Source organism: Vigna unguiculata, chromosome 4, assembly GCF_004118075.2.
Source record: "Vigna unguiculata cultivar IT97K-499-35 chromosome 4, ASM411807v1, whole genome shotgun sequence".
Lineage (NCBI taxonomy): Eukaryota > Viridiplantae > Streptophyta > Magnoliopsida > Fabales > Fabaceae > Vigna > Vigna unguiculata.
This window is the reverse complement of record NC_040282.1, coordinates 5,968,407-5,990,040: the sequence shown is the minus strand read 5'-3', so window position 1 is coordinate 5,990,040 and position 21,634 is coordinate 5,968,407. Positions and strand designations below refer to the sequence as shown.

Here is a 21,634-nt window from a genome sequence, read left to right as displayed (position 1 = left end):
ATGAGAACCAAATATTTATTAAATTTGCAAACATTAATGAAAAAATATTCAATTTGTTGATAAAATTTAAAAATATTTTTAAAAAAATATAAAAGAAAATCAAATATTCAAATTAAAATATATTTTAAATGTTTGTTTACTTCAATTTTTTAAATTCTAATGAATTTTTTTATACACTAATAAAATACACTAATACATGACTTATCAAAATGACGCAAAAAATAAATAATAAATATAATAATAAAATTTTGACATAGATCTTGTATCTTTCGAATTTTTGTAACATCCCAATTTCAGCAGCTTAAAGCTAATAAAAATAGGGAGTTTCATCATAGTTCCAAAACAGATAATCCAGTGTACACAATATATTAATACAGTCTTACAAAAGATATGACTATAAAAATATATCGCTTATACACTTAAACTAAACTAATAAACTCTATACTTAAACTGACCACTGCTAAAGCTCCCACTGGAAGCCTCCTTCTCAACACTTAAACGATGATTCTTCATCCTCCAGAAGCGCCTTTGACACTGCAACCACATCTGCTCCCACCGAATAGGTGATCATCGCAAAAGGAAACATACAACACGAGACAAACACGTAGAAAGCAAGGGTAAGCTAATCTGATTAAATGAATCATACAGTTCAATTATAAACAGAAATCATGCAATCTTTCTCATTTTAACCAGAATCACATAAACCACCCCAAACACAATGCAGATATATTACTCTAGACTCGATATCCGGATTATGTAAGCGACATTGGATCTCTGGGTGGCTTGCACCTGTGACGGTTCCCAAACTCTGCAGAGTTTGGACACAAGGGGTTATCACCCAACCACTCCCAAGGTAAGTCCCCTTCGCGTCTGTGACTGAATCGGGTCCACAAACTAGGACCTCCTGCTACTCCTCACGACATAATCCATTACACTCTACATGAGCCTTAATGGTTATTGGAGCGTCAGGATACCAACCCATACGGAGTCCTCATGTCCTTACACACACTAACATACTCTTCTGAATTTCCCTTGAAATTCTAATTCAACCACTTCTTCTCATATTCCAACTTCATGCAATTTCACCACACATATTACTAGTCATAACAATTCATGCATATCATAACTAAGTTCACATTTTAACATTTAAACATAGTTTCATCCATTAGAAACAAGGGAAATAACACTCAACTGCAGAGGTTCTCGCCCAAGCTAGAATATCTCGCCCAGGCGAAAAGGCTCTCTCGCTTAGGCGAGTCATTCTCGCCTGAGCGAGGCCTGAAACAGAGAACAACCCAAACTCTGGGCGAATTCTCGCTCAGGCTAAGCTGTCTCGCTTAGACGAGAGTGACTCTCGCTCAAGCGAGACTGGCTCGCCTAGGCGAGATCTCGCGCAGAGACAAGGGATGAGTTTCTGGTGTTTTCGCTCAGGCGAGAGCTGCTCGCTTAGGCGAAAATACCAGATTCCCAATCTGTTCTCACATACAACAGTAAAGAAATCTAGCACAATCCAAGCATACACTCAATTACACAGTTCAAGCACTCATACAACAATCAATCATGCAATTCAAAGTCATCAGAATGATTTCTATACGAAATTCAAGTAAAACAGTTAGCTTCCCTTACCTGTTATCCTGTTTAGACAGCTTTACAAACGTCAACGCCTTAAAAACGTCAACACCTCTAACTCCACAGGATGCTCTATCTACACATAGAAACATCACAAGAACGATCAGGACATACCGTTATGATCACTGATCAGCAGAGACTCATACTGATGATTAAAACGTCGCATGCAAGCGGAAGAGGGCTTGCATGCAACAGAAAACAGACAAAGACTAAAAAAAAGAGCGGAAACTCAACTTACGCGAACGGAGAAACTGATCGGTCCAATTTGAAGAGCTCACCGAGAGGATCAATCCTATGGTCGCGGTTCTTCAATCAGACGACCAGATTGACAGAACCTCTAGAGAGAAGTCAGAGAACTCTAGAAAAGTGGTTTCTAGAGAGATGGTGTGTTTTAAAATAATGAAACTCGTTTATAACAATTCTATTTATACTAAAACCTTTTAGTATTAAAATAATCGAGTCTCACTATTTTTAAACCACTATCACTTTTAAAACACCATTTTCTAGGGTCTCACAATTTTAATATATGTTGGATGGTGATAAAAAATATTCATGACAATTATATTAAATTTTTATATTATAGTAAATAAAAATTATTTATATAATTATAGTAAAAAAAATTACAGTATGATTGATAATGAGTTAGAAAATAAAAAATAGTTAGATAAAATATATTGAAATACTATTCTACATAATAAAAATAAACAAAAAATAAAAATATTTAAAAAGTAACAAATATGTGTCTTGGAAACAATTTGAGAGACTATTAAAAGAAATCACACAAAGGTAATAAATGTATAATTAAGTGTATGATAAGATAAAAAATACCTTAGAGATCTATGAAAATTTTTCAAATATCAACATATATATTTTCAATGGTTGAGAAATAACGAAAATTATTTTAGCGAAACAAAAGAGTTTGTTAGATGAAACAAAAATTATTAATAATAAGTAAAGAATTTTTTTTATATTACCTAGTGAATGAAAGATTTATGCTATTAAATACTTAAATTAAAAGTATTAAACATTCTCATGTGAAAGGAAAATAGACAATAAATAAAAATATTATAAAATGATAAAAATATTCAAATGTGAGACATAAATTTGTTTTAATTGACATTAATAATTTTAACATAATTACATAAATATTATAATAAGATAAAAATTGCGAATAAATTTAATGCAAACCAAATAATTAAAATATATATATATATATATATATATATATATATATATGCTTACTTAATTAATTATGAATATTTTAATAATTTAAACAAGCACAAAGATATGGCGTGGACGGGTATTATTGTTGGGATATGTACATCCCCATACACGTTCTCGTATTCAATTGAAAAAAAAGTTAAAGATTCCTCATATCCTATCCAAACCCAATCAATGTGGAGATTTTTTGTCAAAACGGATATGGGTTCGAACAATACCCATGGAGGTGGATTTATTTATCATCTCTATATGCAATAGATTCATAAAATAAAGAAGACCAGAATAAATGAGAACAAATATCCCAGAATCATCACTATAATAAAGGGCCTCAGAAACAGAAAAAGCCCTAAGGAGAAGATGAGCAATATTCCAGTTGTACTGGTGCTACCTTATCCTGCACAAGGACATGTGAACCCTTTGATGATCCTGTCACAAAAGTTGGTCAAAAATGGTTGCAAAGTGGTTTTCGTGAACACAGAATTCGACCACAAGCGAGTGGTGAGTTCCTTTGGAGACCAAGAACATAGTAGGAAGCATGAGGAAGAATCGGTGATGAAGTTGGTTTCAGTCCCTGATGGGTTAGGAGCTGATGATGATAGAAACGATTTTGGCAAGCTGTGTGATGCTCTGCAGAACTCGATGCCAAAAGAACTTGAGAAACTGATACATAATATGCATTTGAAAGGTGAGAACAAAATCAGCTTCATTGTTGCAGATTTGTTCATGGCTTGGGCGTTGGATGTTGGGAAAAAATTTGGAATGAAAGGAGCAATAGTGGGCCCTGCATCAGCTACAACGTTTGCCCTAACGTACAGTATTCCCTCTCTTATTCATGATGGGACCTTAGACTCCGATGGTAAGATTACTCCTTTACTGTGCTGTTCTTAGACACTGTTCTATTTTTATATTTTTTTATAAAAGAATAGTTTAAATGTGATTTAGTTAATTTAATTTAAGATTAAATATATTTTTAGTTTTGAATTAATATAAAATTGAAATTGGTTTTTGTTTCAATTTATGATATATTTTGATTTCAAAATTTAAAAGTGAGTGGAAGTAGACCTTTTAACTTAACAATTTTTTTTTTTATATTTTATGTGTGTTAATTGATGTTTTAAACTGATATTTGAGTTTAGACCATTTATTAACTTTTATTTCAAAGGTAAAATATGAAACATTACTTCTAAAAAAATTCATATTTCTACCAATTTTGTTTTTAAATTTTTTTCGTAGGAAATATTTACAAATTTTGTTGTGAAAAAAACTTTTGCAAGAAATTGTTACCAATTTTTTGTAAAATATTTTGTATAAAACACTTTTCGCAACAAATTTTATAGGAAATACTTGCAAATTTTATAATTTTGTAAGAAATAATTATCCACAAAAGAATTACCTGCCAATTAAAATTCTTAAAAAAAAGGCAGAAAAAGGTTTTTTCTTGTAAATTTTTTTAACAAGTTTGCAAATATGTAATATGAAAATTTTTAATAGTGTACAATTTAATAGTTAAAAAAAATTAATTTTTAATTGAGGATTATTTCTGTGTATGATCTACATTTATTATGCAGATGTCATACTCAAAGTTTCCATGCAACATATTACACCAATATATAAAATTTAGTTAAATTGATTTATTTAAATATAAATAACATGATTTTAATAGTTTCATTGAACAACTAATACAAATTACGTGACCATGCTTATCAACCAATATAGTATCTTCAAGAAAAAACAAATTTTCATACTAGTGTCTTTCTTTATAGTGATTTATGAAATTATATTATGCGGTGCATATACAATTGAAGTATTCAATATTAGATGATAAATAAACACGTGTTTATAAATTTATTTGAACTCATCTATGTTTTAACAAAGAATCTTTACATTGATTAAGTATTGATATAAATAATACTCAATTTTTTCAATTGGATATGGAGATACCAGCCTCATCCCATTTCCATACCCATCTTAATAGAGATCTTGACCCATTTAAAGTATATTAAAATACTCATTTTATTAGGTGGCTGATCATCCAAAAAGACCAGCTAAGCATCATTGGCTTGGTCAGCCTTTACCTGACCAACTAACTAATACTACGCAGGCTCATCAAACAACCTTTTTAGGTTTCTTCAGGATTGGGCCCGAACTGTTCGGCAGATTCCCACGCATTACGCACCCGTTCGCCACTTTGTTTTCAACTGTTCCCACTTCCTGGGCGAGACAAGCAACCTTCACGCTAGGAGCCTCTTTTCCTTCTGCCCAGCTCCCCGAAAACAACGTTCGACTTGCACAAGTGCTGTATTATAACTTTTGTTAGTGTATAAAAAAATTAATTAGAATTTAGAAAAACTAATTAAAACATTAAAACTTAAATACTTATTTTTTTCTTGTAATATTTTTAAAAATAATTTTGAATTTTATCAACTTTTTTTTATGTTGCAAACTTAATAAATATTTTGATTATAAGAGACAGTAAGACCTATTAATTAAACATTGAATAAAAAAATTGCCACAATAATGTTTTTTTTTTTTTTTTTTGTATTGCAGGTTTAAGATTAACAACAAAAGAGACAATTCAAATATCATCAAGTATGGCTGAGATGAACATAGGAGACTTCTTTTGGTTAAACATAGGAGACATAATAAGTAGTAAGATGATATTTCAGTATCTAATACACTGTTGTCAAAGTTTAAATTTGGCAGAATGGTGGCTCTGCAACACTACACATGAACTTGAACCTGGTGCACTATCATTTGTTCCTAAGATCCTACCAATTGGTCCATTATTAAGAAGTTATGACAGTAAAATTGGTACCACAAAAGCAATTGGACAATATTGGGAAGAAGATCTCTCTTGCATAAATTGGCTTGATGAACAACATCATGGTACTGTTTTGTATGTTGCATTTGGTAGTATCACTCTTTTTGATCAAAACCAATTCAATGAACTTGCTCTTGGGTTAGTCCTCACCAATAGACCTTTTCTTTGGGTTATAAGAGAAGGCAATAAAATGGAATACCCTACAGAATTCAAAGGGCACAAAGGTAAGATAGTTAGTTGGGCTCCTCAACAAAAGGTTCTAAGCCACCCTGCCATAGCCTGTTTTGTCACTCACTGTGGTTGGAATTCTACCATGGAAGGTTTGTCCAATGGAGTACCTTTCTTGTGTTGGCCATATTTTGCAGAACAAATTCAGAACGGAAGATACATTTGTGATGAGTTGAAGGTTGGGTTAGGATTTGACAAAGATAAAAATGGAGTTGTGTCATGCGAGGAATTAAAATTGAAAGTGGAACAACTCCTCAGTGATGAGAACGTGAAATCGAGGTCTTTTGAGTTGAAGGAGAAACTTATGAACAACATAGTCAAAGGAGGTGAATCATGGGAGAACCTTAATAGGTTTGTCAAGTGGCTTAAAGAGTAGGAATTGACATTTAAATATAATTTTATGCATTTATATGTATTAAATTATTGGGTCACAACAGCACAATGTTAGTTGTAGTTTTTTTTTTTTTTTTTTTAATTTCCTTTTTGTATCGTATGACCATTGTCCGTGTATATGTTATTATCATCTATATATTTAACATATTTTTAACATAAAAAATTCATAAAAATTCGTTAAGTAATTTTTTTTTTTTTACTTACAAATTTTTTTTTTTCACCCAAATAAGACTACATCCTTTCTAGAAAGTCTCCATAGATAGAGTAAAAAAAATTAAAAATAACTTGGCTGACATTAGTTGATAGGTCCTACGTTAGGGTTAGAGTTAGGATTACAGGATTGGATCTCCTTAGAGATTCATTTGTTCATCATAACTTCTCAAATATGGTTAGAAAAACTTTTTAGCAATATTCTTTTCTAGATTTTTTTCCTATTTCTTTATGTTGAAAGCTTTTTATGTTTCATGATGGAAATTAATTCAATCACAACTTTCTTAACTTCATTATTTCTAAACTTAAAAGACACATATTTCATGATATAAAGATAGAGTATGTGGTCACAAAATGTATGACCATACGTAGACTTGATGATTATCTATCACTTCTTACTTTTTTATATTTGGTGTTTTTTTATGTTCTTTACGGTTAAGAGTGGATAAAAGATTCAAATTTTGAGGTCCAATATATAATAATCTAAATCAATATTGTTTTAAATTAAATTCATTTAATTGGATTTAGATTGAATCACATTTTGAATTTTAAAAATTTAAATTCTAAACGACTTAATTGATTTTGGACTCGATTTATATTAGATTTAGACTTGATCAAAATTCCTTCTCAAACTTACTTTTTCACTTAGATAAAGGGAAACAATAAAAGTTGTTGACTGAGGAGGTTGATTAAATGGAAAAAGTTTGCTTGCACTATATATTCTCAAGAATTCCATTGTATTAGTTGCCTCCGCATTTCTCTTTTGTACCTGTAGCCTCTACTTCTTGTCATGTGCTTCTTTCATTCTTAGTAGGTTCATTCTTTTCTCCATTCCTTGGTTCTCCATAGCCTTGCATTAGTTTTTTGTAACCTAAGAGCAACTTGTACAATATAAAATAGTGTGTATTTATGTACAGATCCTATTCTTTTATTTAATTAAGTTTATCTCCAATTGCACATTGATCTTATCTATTTATATAATTTAATTTATTTTTAGTTACCTAATATTTCTGTTTATTTATTTTGTATAATTTTATCTTTAATTATAGATCTGTTTATTTATTTTATTTTATTTATTTTTAAATACTTACATATCATTCATTTTATTTATCTATAATTATGCACAAATATGCACGGATCTTTTATATTAATTTATATTTTTGTTATTATATTTGTTTATAATATTCTAATCCATATATATAGTTATTTATTTGAAGTTCTTATTTTATTTTATTATTATTTTGTAATTCAAAAAATATAGAAATAAAGTAAAAGTAAATGTTATTTTATTCAATGAGCTTGGATAAAAAAAAAACTTATATGTTTTATGGTTATTTTATATCCTTTGTATATATATTATTGGTCAAGAATGACGTAACTTGATAATTATCACATTTTATGATCTTTGAAAATGTCCAAGATTATGTTAGTTAAGTTAAGAAAGAGTTATGTTTGGTTTTGATAAGTTAAGATCAAACCAATGTTACAGTTTGGTACAGTATGACATGAAAGGTAAGGACCATGATAGAGTCTAAAGAGGTTTTACTAAGTAGGTGAATATATAGATAGTTCATAATAGAGATGACAAATAAACTCGCCCTCATGGGTATTGTCTGAAACCCGTCCCTATTTTGACGGGGAATCCCCGCATTGAGTGAGTATGGGTATAGGTTGGGGATTCCCTAACTTTTTCAATTGGGTATGGAGATGGGTATGAGGATATACATATCCCCGCAATAATACCCGTCCCCGCCATATGTTCGTTCCAGTTTAAATTATTACAATTAATTAAGTAACCATATATATATATATATATATATATATATATATATACTTTCTATTTTTTATTTTTTCTAATTATTTGGTTTGTCATGAAACTCATTTACATCTCCAATATATTTTTTATCTTATCATAAACTTTATGTAATTATGTTAAAATGATGTATGTCAATTAAAAAAAAAATTATGTCTCACATTTGAATATTTCTATTATTTTTTAATATTTTTATTTATTGTATATTTTCCTTTCACATGAGAATGTTTAATACTCTCAACTTAAATGTTTAATAGCATAAACCTTTCACTTCCTAGGTAATATAAAAAAATTCTTTATTTATTATTATTATTATTATTAATTTTTATTTCATTCGAAGAACATTTTTGTTTCGTTAAAACAATTTCCTATTTCTCAACTATTAAGTATATATGTTGTTATTAGAAAAGTTTTATTAGATCTCTAAGATATTTTTCATCTTATCATACCCTTAATTATACATTTGTTTTTCTTTGTGCGATTTCTTTCAATAGTTTCTCAAATTGTTTCAAAGACACACATTTGTTAATTTTTTAATATTTTTATTTGTTGTTTATTTTCATCTGTAAAATACTATTTCAATATATTTTATTTAATTATTTTTTATTTTATAACTTATTATCAATCATACTGTAATTTTTCACTATAATTGTATAAATAACTTTATTTACTACAATATAAAAATTTAATGTAATTCCCATGAATATTTTTTTATCACCATCCAACATATAATGAAGTTTAAAAGATACAATATTTATGTCAAAATTTTATTATTATGTTTATTATTTATTCTTTCCGTTATTTTGATCAAGTGATGTATTAAAATTTTAATTAGTGTATAAAAAAGAGATTCATTAGAATTTAAAAAATTGAAGTAAACAAACATTTAAAATATATTTTAATTTGATTATTTATTTTACTTTTATATTTTTTAAAAATATTTTTAAATTTTATCAACTAGGTTTCATTAATGTTTACAAATTGGTATTCTAATCTAAAATGTAAATAATTATAATTTATTTCAAAGTATTTGATATCGAAATTGAATATTTCATAATATTATGTTTTCTTTACCATAATTTTTTATTATTTTATAAAAGATAATTAAAATTAATATTGAAGTGGTAAGAAAATGGGTACGGGTATGAGTACGAGATTATAGCTGTTACCTGGTGGGGATGGGGGATGAGACAAGTTTGATACTCGTTGGATTTGGGTATGAGGATGGGGATGAATTTTTTCTATGGGGATGAGTATGGGATAACGAAACTCGTCCTCGTCCCGCCCGTTGCAATCCCTAGTTCAGGATAACGCTCTGAACAAGGATATTCATAGATCAAACTTGGAACTATTCGATACCTCATCGGCCTTGCCAAAGTTAGGTAGTGAGTATATATCTCTTTTATGGGTCAATAAATGGCTAATATTCTCGAGAAAGAAGTAATTATGAGTGTATCAATGTTTTTATGATAAATACTCAACTACCTAATCACTTTCTAAAATAAATTTTGATGTTTATAATGGATTATCAGAAGTGAAATATGAATCCCTCACATATTTGCAACAAAATAATTCCTAGTTAATCTCTCGCAAAACGATTTTGCGATAACAAGGGATTAGTTAGGGTTTATTCTGTAGCTAAAATATAAGTAATTAAATAGCAAGAAAGTTTTTCCCTGGCTATTACCCACAATTTTTGTAGCAAATCCTTCTCTAAAGCCTCGTTAATGAATTAAATTTTATTCTTAACTAATCCATAGTATATTTATCCGAAGTTGATCCACAACAACTTTATCCCTAGCTAATCCTTTGTTGATTCGTAACAAATTTATCCCTAGGTAATTTCTAGCTAAGCCATAGCAAATTTTTCTCTAATTAATCCATAGCTAATCCATAATAAATTTATCCTTCTAATTTCTAGTTAATCCATAGCAAATTGTTTCCTAGCTGATCCATAGAAAATTTATTCCTAGTTATTTCTAGCTAATCCATAACAATTTTTTCCAAATTAAACCCTAACTGATCCATAACAAATTTTTTCCTAACTAATTCATAACAAATTTTGCCTTTATTGATCCATAACAATTTTTTCCTAACTAATCCATAACAAATTTATCCCTAAATAATCCTGATACATAACATTTTTATCCCTAACTAACTTTTAGCTAATTTATAGCAAATTTATTCCTAGATAATCCTTAACTAATCCATAACCTAGATCTCTAGTTGATTCGTAACAATTTATAATAATTATCTATGGGAATCCCTAACTCATTTGTAGCAATTATATCATATAAATTTGTCAAATTGTTCTATGGTCTTATTTATATCCAGTAAAATGCAACTAAAAATATAATGATATATAATATATTTTACTAGACATTTAGAAGAAATACGTGAAACTTTACCATGTTAAAATACAATCATATACATAATAAAAATAAAGTTTTAACATTACAATTTTCAATATACATGATTAAAAAAAAATCAATTCCCAGAAGCGGATTTGGTTGGGAATATCATCAATACCAATAATCTCCGCAGGCTACAACAATACAGAATAAGAAAATATACTTTTAAATAGCTTGCAATGAAATTATTAATTTATATAATAAAATATGTTTATGATAATTTATTAAAATATTGATAGCTTGTAAAATTTTTGTAATAAATTTATTTTCTTATTTTAGACCGTGATAAATAATTTAGTGAAGCTATAGTTTGGATATTATTTCCTTGCTAATAGAAATTTTATTCGTTTGTTACGGATTTGTGACAAATTTTTTTATAGCTAATAAACTTTGAATTTTCTGAGGCAACAATGGCAAAATGAACTACTTCTCTCAAAGCATAGCTAACTAGCTTCAAATCAGTTACATAAATGGATCGAGCCATGTCAAGATAACTCGTATTTTGTGGACCCATTAGTGAGGTATATTAGATCAATCTCATTAAATTTAATATCATTGACAAAATGGATTCAATCTTATTTTAATCTAATTTAAATTGGATTTAAAACAAATCCATCTTTAGATGATCTAGTTAAAATGAATTTGAATTTGAATTTGAATTCAGATCCATTTTAATTAGACCAACTAGATTTGGATCATAGATCCAATTCATTTAATTAGATCTAGGCTAGATAGTAAAAAATCCAATGCATGCCCAGTCTTGCTTATAGTATAATTTGATTTTATGGCATCCCTCTTCTTCTTTATAGAGGATATCTAGGATGAACTCTACTTGTCTTTTGTGCTTTAAGTGTGACTTACACTCTGAAAAAAAAGACTTGATGTAGATTATGATTAAGCTTAAAGGTGGACAAAAGAGTTAGTTTAAAATAATTACAAAAATATTTAGTAAGAATATTAGTATAATATTTATATAAAAATTAAATTTGGTTTTAGTTTGAAGAGGGACAAAATTGTCCATTTAAAAAAAACGGACTGAATGGAATCAAAATAAAGATAATGATAATGAACACTGACACTAACACGTGGCACTATAGTCCCAATGCCACATTGCATTGTCATTGTCATGTGACACGACGTTGACTTGACATGTGGACAATTTTTTTATTAAAAAAAAACACAAATTGATACATATAGTATATCTTTAAGGGTGATCATGGATCAGATTTTTGAAGATCCAATCCAGATCTAGAAAATTGGATCAGATAGTGAATCTAGATCTACTTTTCTTGTGAAACCAGTTTGAATTTTTTTAAAATCTAGATCCAAATATTTGGATCAAGTTCTAAATCTAAATCCACATATTTAGATCTAGGTTTAATACAGATCCATTTCTAAATCCATATTTTTACTTCTAAAAATAACTTTTTAATAAATCTAATTTTAATTTTAAATCTATATTTTTAAAAATAAAATTACTTTTTAATTTAATTCATAAATATATAAAAAAATTAAACAATATAAAATGTAATAATATTAATATTAAAGATTAATGATAATATTTATATAAATTCTTAATATTAAAAAAAACTAAAAATTTTGCTACTTAAACTCATTGATTACTAATTTTCTGATCAAAACTTACAGCCTGTGTTTAGTCAAATATTTGCAAGCTCATCTACATAGAAAAACTATTCTACTTGATATGACAACTTAAAATTCCACATCGAAGATCAACAACTACATTTCCAATAAACATCAAAACTTAAAATAAAAAGTCATTGTAAGGAAACATGAAGAGTTATTGGAATATGTATCATTATCCATCTCCATACCAAAAGTCCATTCATGACAAATATAGTAACTACAATTTCCAATAAACATCAAAACTTAAAATAAAAAGTCATTGCAAGGAAACATGGAGAGTTATTGGTCATAGTATCAATATCCATCTCCATACCAAAAGTCCATTCATGACAAATATAGTAACTATAATTTCCAATAAACATCAAAACTTAAAATAAAAAGTCATTGCAAAGAAACATGAAGAGTTATTGGTCATAGTATCATCCATCTCCATAACAAAAGTTCATTTACGACAAATGTACCTCCAAGTAAGAATTTGATCATTGAAACATTAGAGCCACCTAGAATCAATTATATATGAAAACAACAATGAAAATTCATTCATTTACTTACTGTTTGCAAAATGCATAAGGATTGAGCTTTAACTCAAAGAAATTTGTGGTCAACATCCTAAGAAACCGACTCTATAAGAAATCAAAAGATTATCATTACTTAATTTAAAGAAATCATGCTGTTACATAATTGAAACATCAACATACCTTGGTCAACACATTGAAGCTCTTCAAGATCATAGTCCAACAATGATGGTTAAGGTGTGTCTCTTTTAACCAATCTTGTGTACATATAAGTGCCTCCACCTTTTGATATGACAAAGAACTGTGATATGGATCAAGCACTCTTCCTCTTGTCCTAAATGCAGACTTAGATGCTACCGTAGAAACATATATAGCTAATAACTCTCGTGCTATGTTTGAAAGGATTGGAAATCTACATGAATTAATCTTCCATCAATCAAGGATGTTCAAATTTGCACTTGTATCAAGCTCTTCCTTTAGGTACTTTTGAAGCACAAATTTGTTTGAAGAAGTTAATCCTGTTGTTTGCAAAAATTTGTTATGGATCATGCTTATAACTAGGTATTTTTACAAATTTTTGTTGTGTGTCATTTTTAGCTCCATTTCGACTTTTATATTCATCAAACAACAAATTTCAAGAGATATTCAATCTTGAATTTAATACCATTCCATCATTTGTCTTTTTAGGATCAAAAAGTTGATCAATTGCCCAACTCATATAACTTATTTTGTATCGAGGATCCAAGACAACAACAATCAATAACAACATATTAAACTTGTTAGGTTCTCCTCAATATTTCCCATATTTTTTTTTCCATTTTTTTAGCCATCTTATAAGTAGCACTGCTTGTACCATTGAACTTGAGCAAATGGTTGATCCTATTCCAAATTCCTACCACCTCCAACATGTACATATTACTAGTAACATAAGAGTTATCAGAGATGTGCAAGGTAGCTTCATTAAAAATGTTCAAGAAAGGTAGAATAGACTTAACATACTCCCAATCTTCATAAGAAGGCAATCCAATCCCCTTTCCTAACTCATTAGCATATTTTGTATCATGAAACTCAAGTTGATCAAATGCCCTTTTATGCTTGAAAGCAACATCTAACATCAAATAGGTTGAATTCCACCTTGTTTCAACATCCAAGCAAATATGACCCTTATGTTCAACATTTTGTCTTTCAACACACTCTTTTAATTTCATAAATCTAGAAGGAGATGATCTAATATATTTCACTGCAGTACGAATTCTTAAAACAGAATTATCAATCTCTTTTAGCTCACTACTCACAATTAAGTTCAAAATATGTGCTCAACAATGCATATGAATATAGTCACCTTTTAAAACCAAGTTAGTCCAAGACAATAGTCTTTTCTTCAAGTGTTAAACTCCCGTGTCATTTCACATAGCATAGGTGATTAATTACTTAACATTGGTTTAATTTGACGAAGGAGATAAGGATCTTTCATTACTTTGTGTTATCTTGGTTCTTTTGGTCATTGATTAATAATAGTGATTATTGTCCTCACAACAAAGTTTGCATTTGAAATTACCTAGATAACCGTTTTTGATCCAACAAATGCTTCAATCTTTTTCCAGTCACGATCAAATTTGCATACAAAATGAAAGAAACAAAATGAGATGATTATCAGAATTTACAATTTAAACAACTTGGTACTTTTTAGATGTACTTGGTTGGAGAGAAATAACAATATTTACAATGTCTAGAAAATCATTACATTCTTTTATTTTCTATTCACTAATAAATAATAAACATGCCTAATTCCCGTCTGATTCTCTCTCTTTCTTTCGATGAGTCTCGATTAATGCCACATAGAATAGTAAAAACCATCCATTGAATTAGTAGCCGTTCTCCGTGCAGTAGCACCTCCGCGTAGCCGTTCGCCGTTCTCTGCTCTTCCGTGCAGTCGTTCGCCGTTCACCTTTCTCCGCTTCGTTCGAATTGGTAGTGGCCTCCCAAAGCCCTAGCAGTTGCGCAGGGGAGCATTAGCGTTGTGGCTTGGTGAGAGCGTCGCGTCCCTTCCTCCCGTCGCTTGCCCTCGTATTGCCTTCCTTCCACCGCACCGCCGTGTTTCCTTCAACTGCACCGCCGCGTCGTGGAGGGTTCTCCGATGTTGGTGGTTCCCGTTTATTGTTGGTGCCGCTGCTGCCACTGCTTCCTACTGCTGCCATTGCTTCCCGTTATTACCACTGCTTCCCGTTGCTGCCGCCGCTGGTCCCCTCATCCCGTCTGTTGTTGCTGCCCTCTATTGGGTTGTTCAGGGATATTCTAACTGTTGCATTGCTGGTCTGAAGGTTCAAACACAGTATGCAAAAATTTTCAGCTTCTAACGGTTAGATTTTTAAAATTTGATATAATTTTAATTTCTTATATTTATTAGAATTAAAATTAAATTTAAATTTGAATTGAATACTTAATTAATATGTATTTGCTGTTGTATGTTTACGATTATTATTGAACGTGTTGGTTGAGTCCGAAGGTGTTTGACCCTCGGCAATGTTTTTAGAAATTAGTTTTAGTGGTTTCAATCAATGATTTAAAAAATCAAATGATTTAAAGATGTTTTCAATCATCAAGAAAATCATTCTTATAAACTTCAACTGTTCATTTGGACAGTTGGAGAATATTGAATGCAAGTATAAACGAGCTTTTTATGTTGTGTAGTAATGGATCGGAGTTGGGCGCATGCTAGTCGAATCACTGATGTGTATGAGAATGGTGTTGAAGAGTTTCTTCAATTTGCTTAGCGAAATGCAACACTCGTGAATGGAAAATGTTACTGCCTTTGTGTTAATTGTTTGAATGTGAGACGACAATCAATTGAGTTGATACGAGAACATCTCCTTTGTGACGGTTTCTTAAAGAGTTATAGAACGTGGACCTGGCATGGTGAAGTTGTAAACCTCTCAAGCATACCTCAATCTCAAGAGTCGAATGTATATCATGAAGATCGCATGGAGGATATGATTGATGATATTGAAGAAGACAATTTTAAAAGCGCACAAGTGTATGATTCATTGAAAGATGATTCAGAAAAATCTTTATATCCCGGTTCTACAAGATTCACACGTTTGTCAGCAATATTAAAATTATTTAACATCAAGGCAAGAAATGGGTGGACCGATAGAAGTTTCACTGAATTGCTTGAATTATTGCATGAAATGCTTCCAGAGGAGAATATGTTGCCGACCCAGCACTATGAGGCAAAGAAGATACTATGTCCGATGGGTATGGAGTATCAGAAATTACATGTTTGTCCAAATGATTGTATATTATATAGAAAGGAGTTTGAAACATTGACTAAGTGTCCAAGATGCGGAGTATCACGATTCAAAGTGAAGGATGATGACGTGGATGAAGATAACATGAAGAAGGGTCCTCCTGCAAAAGTGTTATGGTATCTTCCAATCATACCACGATTTAAACATTTATTTGCCAATGTTAATGATGCAAAAAACCTTGTTTCGCATGCAAATGGAAGAAAGAGTGATGGATTATTACGACATGCAGCTGACTCACCTCAATGGAAGAAAATTGATACTCTTTATCCACAGTTTGGGAGTGATCCAAGAAATTTAAGGCTTGGTCTTGCAACAGATGGGATGAATCCTTACGGTAATTTAAGTAGCAAGCATAGTTCGTGGCCTATTTTTTTGATCACTTACAACTTGCCTTATTAGTTGTCTATGAAGAGAAAATACATGATGTTATCAATGATGATATCAGGACCAAAGCAACCAGGAAATGATATTGATGTTTACCTAACTCCATTGATAAAAGATTTGAGATTGTTGTGGGATGAAAGAGTGGAGTTGTTTGATGCACATGGAAATGACAATTTCAATCTGCGAGCTTTGTTATTTTGCACAATTAATGACTTTCCAGCATATGGAAACTTGAGCGGTTATAGTGTGAAGGGACATTATGTTTGTTCGATATGTGAAGAAAACACAAGTTATCATCAACTAAAACATGGCAGGAAGACATGTTACATTGGTCATCGAAAATTTCTAAGACGTAATCACCCATATTGTAGGTTGAAAAAGGCTTTCAATGGATGCCAAGAGGATAAAATTGCACCTCCATCTTTAACTGGAGAAGAAGTTTATGAGTGAGTGTGTCAAGTCAATGTCACATTTGGAAAAATACTCAAGAAACCTATCATGAAAAACATATGAAAGAAAAACTCAATATTCTTTCAACTTCCATATTGGGCCAAATTAGATGTCAGGCATTGTATTGATGTAATGCATGTGGAAAAGAATGTTTGTGACAGTATAATTGGGACATTATTAAATGGAAAACAAAGGATGATGTAAATTCTCGTAAAGATGTAGTTGAGATGGGTCTTCGCTTGGAGTTACAACCACAAGCTTATGGTAAAAGGACTTATTTGCCTCCAGCATGTCATACTTTGTCAAAAGTTGAGAAGAAAAGTTTTTGTGCATGCCTCCGCGAAATGAAAGTACCACAAGGATACTCTTCAAATATTAAGAGTCTTGTTTCAATGGAAGATTTGAAACTTGTTGGCTTGAAATCTCATGACTGCCATGTTCTCATGCAACAACTTCTCCCAGTGGCTATTCGTGGCATCTTACCTAAGAATGTAAGACAAGTCATCACTCGTCTTTGCATATTTTTTAATAGTATTTGTCAGAAAGTAATTGAGCCAAACACATTAAATTATTTGGAAAATGAAGTTGTCATTATCTTATGTCAACTAGAAATGTATTTTCCTCCTTCATTTATTGACATCATGGTTCACTTAATAGTCCATCTAGTAAGGGAGATTAAAATATGTGGCCTTTTGTTTTTAAGATGTATGTACCCAGTTGAGTGATATATGAAGATATTGAAGTGGTATGTGAAGAATCCTTATCGACCAAAAGCATCTATTATTGAGAGATATATTGCTGAGGAAGCAATTGAGTTTTTACAGAATATTTGTCAGATGTCGAAGTCATTGGCATTCCAAAGTCAAGACATGAAGGAAGAAATGAAGGTAAAGGCACACGGGGTGTAAAGGTTGTTCGAAAAGATCAACATGAAGTCCTCCAGGCACATTTCTATATATTGAATAATACTGATGATGTTATCCCTTACATTGACTCACATAAAAGCTTGTTGAAGTCAACAAATCCTCGGGCAAATGAAAAGTGGTTGTTGATTGAACATAACAAGACTTTTATGAAATGGTTTAAAGAAAAAATTAGTCAAGAAGATTGTGATGTTGAGCATTTAAAATGGTTAGCTAGAGGACCGAACTTTGATGTTATAACATGGACCGGATATGACATTAATATGTTGTCTTTTTATACAAAGGCGGAAGATGACAAAAGTACTATGCAAAATAGTGGTGTGACCCTTGAAGCAAAATCAATGCATTTTTCTAGTTCAAAAGACAATAATCCTGTTATGGCTTAAATAAGTTACTATGGTGTCATTGAAGAAATTTGGGAAGTGGATTATATCAAATTTAGAGTACCTGTATTTAAGTGAAAATGGGTTGACATCAATACAGGAGTACATGTTGATGAGTTGGGATTTACTCTAGTTGATCTTAAGAAGGTTTCTTATAAGGAAGATCCTTTTATCATGGCATACCAAGCAAAACAAGTTTTTTACGTTAATGATCCTTCAAATGAGAGATGGTCAATTGTTCTTCAAGGAAAAGTTAAGCATGATGGTCATGATCATGATGAGTCAACACTGAATCTCATAGATACTCCTTCATTGTTAAGGCGAATACCTCCAATGAATGATGAAGTTGATAATGATGAAGTTCATGCTACACATAATGATCATAATGAAGGAATATGGGAGAACATTCTAACTCTTCCACAATAGAAATAGGTTAGGTTTTGAGGTTTATATATTAAAGTTTGTTGTATTTGTTATAGTTAACAATTTTTTTTAATACAATGTTTAAAATTAATAGTTCCATTTTGCAGTTGACATGGCTGAGTCATCCAAGAAGACTCGAGAAGCTACACGTATGAAACATCTAGCTCTTAAACGATTGACTAAGGGTAAAGTTCATGTTGAAATAGACCCTCACACAGGAAGAGCTAAAGGACCCAATCAAAATGATTTTGTTAGTTATTTGGGTGTCTTAGCTCGATCAAAGGTGTCCATTTTAGAACGTAGCTGGGATCATGTGACAAAAGCAGATAAAAACATGATTTGGCAGGATATTTGTGTAAGTTACTTGTTCAACTTATATATATTAACTCATTAATTATGATTTTGAATATTAATTACTTATGACCAATCTCTTATTTTATAGTCAAACTTTGAGTTTGAAACTTCTAATTCCATAAGGAGTAAGACAATGTCATCAGTAGCCTCAAAATGGAGACAATTCAAGACTAATTTGACTAACTTTTACGTCTTTGGAAAATATAAAGACAAAAGCCCTTGTGAAATGTATGGCATAGATGAGGAGACATGGCAATTGTTTGTTCGGACTCGATTGGATTCTTCTTGGCAGGTATATTTTTTGTTAATGTTACACTTTGATAAAGTCATAGTGCCATCCACTATCTATGAATATTGTCTATTTAACAGGAAAAGAGAAAGAAAGCTCAAGCTATCCAAAAAAAAAATGCTACTCCTCATAGACTTTCTTGAGGAGGATATGACTTATTAGAAAAGAGAATGATGGAAGAGAAGTTAAAGAAACAAATGGACATAGCTGCTGCTGAAGAAGTTCCTTCTCCTCCATCTCCTCCTAGCCAACATGAGAAATAGAAGATGGCTCGTACAAAAGCAGGAGGACAAATGACATCTGAGAAATCAATGATGATTGCTAAAAGAATTGTAAGTTACAATGATGATGTAGCAATTATTTATTGTATTTTGTATTATAAGTGACAATGTATTCTTTTTTACAGGATGAACTTGTAGAATAAAGTTCACAAGGTACTTTTGTCTCTTAGGGTCGTCATGACATATTGACCACTGCTATTGGCACTGAAGAACACCCTAGTCGTGTGCGTACTGCTGGTTTTGGTGTGGGTGTGAGACAATATTTTGGATCATGTCCTCGACCCAACACTTCTGCGGCACCTATGACTCAAGAGATGATGGAGCAATTTTCTTAGCAAATAAGGAGACAAGTTACTGAAGATTTAAGGCGTGAGTGGGAGCAACGATGGGAGTCCATGTCCACCAACCATAATGTGATGAATCCAAATGAAGATGAGGACATAGAGACTGATATCTCTATCGTTGTAAGTTGTTTGTTGAAGGTGTTCCTTATTTTGTGGCCATTGGGAGAGTCTATCCAGGTGGGTCCACCATGCACACTGTGCCAATGCTAGATGATTTGGTTAGAGTGGTGGTTGAAGACATTAGAGATGCCACTGCTCCAGTACCAGTGCCCACAGGAGAGGTGCAAGTAGTATGAGACACAATTGGAACATTTATCTCATGGCCAAAAGAATTAATCAAGTCAATTTCAACAAAAAAGGTATGTGTTTCTACATTGGTATATAACTTTTAACACACCTCATATTTAAGTTTGTTAGTATGTTTTACAGGACCCTAGGATTAGACAAAAGTCCCCAATTGTATCTCATGCAAGCCCTGAGTCCGATTTTGAGCCTGAGGATGAGCCTGAGCTCGAGCCCGGGCCCCTATCTCACCACAATGGTAATCCAATTCAGGGGTTGATTGTGGCTTCTTCTGATTTGTATCAAGAACCTTTTCCCATTCCTTGGGATGCAACAATATTTGGCATTGACAATGGCAATATACCTTTGTATGTGAACATGTCAGATTTGTGGGAAATAATACAGGGTAATCAGATGTTGAACATTGCAGTCATTCAACTTTGGATTATGTGAGTGCACTCTAAATTTAGATTTTGCATTTATCTTTTGTTTTTTGTGAAATCAACCTTAGCCTTCTGAATTTGTATGAATGTAGGTATCTAAATGAATTAATTGTCAATGCGGGGCACAATGATATTTATGGTTTCCTTAAGCCTCAAATTATACAAAAGTCTGGGAATAGATCAATGCACACTCAAAGATATATTCAACGATGGATTCATGAATCCAAGAAAAGAATTTACATCGCCCCTTATATTGAAGGGTAAGTTGGACTCTTACTTTAGTTATTATCTAACTAATTTCATATCACTAACTAAAATTCTTATTTACCAGATGTCATTGGCAATTGATTATTATTTGCCCCATAGACCGTATTGTCGTATGGTTTTGTTCATTGCACAAGAAGCCAAGCAAAGAAATGAAAACTTTAACACAAAGGTATGTGTTCATTACAAATGTAATGTGTTTTATCATGATTATATTGTAAATTACTAATGCCTTTTATTTTAGTGCTATTAATGTAAGTGGTGTCTTGGATGGTAAATCCACTGCATCTTCATCTCATTTTGATTGGATTTATCCTAAGGTATGTACTTTGCATTGAATCTACATATTATCAACTAAAATGTCTTAGTTCTTCATATATTAATTGCATAAATTTCATATATTAGTGCAATAGGCAACGTGGAAGCTTTGAGTGTGGATACTATGTTATGCATTGGATGTGGACTATAGTTCGTGCTACCATTGTTGATTCATGGGCCGATGTAAGAGTTAATTCAATTATTGATGTTTAACTTTGCTTCCTATGATACACCATAATTAATATATTCCATATTTCAGGTTTTTGATGGAGTCGAGCCACTGGGTAAAGATAAAGTTGA

The 21,634-nt window shown here is 31.2% G+C and overlaps 1 protein-coding gene across 2 annotated transcripts; it reads left to right on the top strand.

Moving 5' to 3' along the window:
* Window positions 1-3,182: 3,182 nt before the first annotated feature.
* LOC114181740 (UDP-glycosyltransferase 83A1-like) lies at window positions 3,183-6,347 on the top strand. Of its 2 annotated transcripts, XM_028068276.1 has the most exons (3): window positions 3,183-3,706; window positions 4,952-5,143; window positions 5,398-6,347. In XM_028068276.1, exons 1-3 carry the CDS (start codon window positions 3,208-3,210, stop codon window positions 6,273-6,275), a joined length of 1,569 nt encoding a protein of 522 aa, XP_027924077.1. In that variant the 5' UTR covers window positions 3,183-3,207; the 3' UTR covers window positions 6,276-6,347. The 2 variants fall into 2 exon arrangements, with proteins under 2 accessions (XP_027924077.1, XP_027924078.1); XM_028068277.1 differs by lacking the exon at window positions 4,952-5,143.
* The last annotated feature ends 15,287 nt before the right edge of the window (window positions 6,348-21,634 follow it).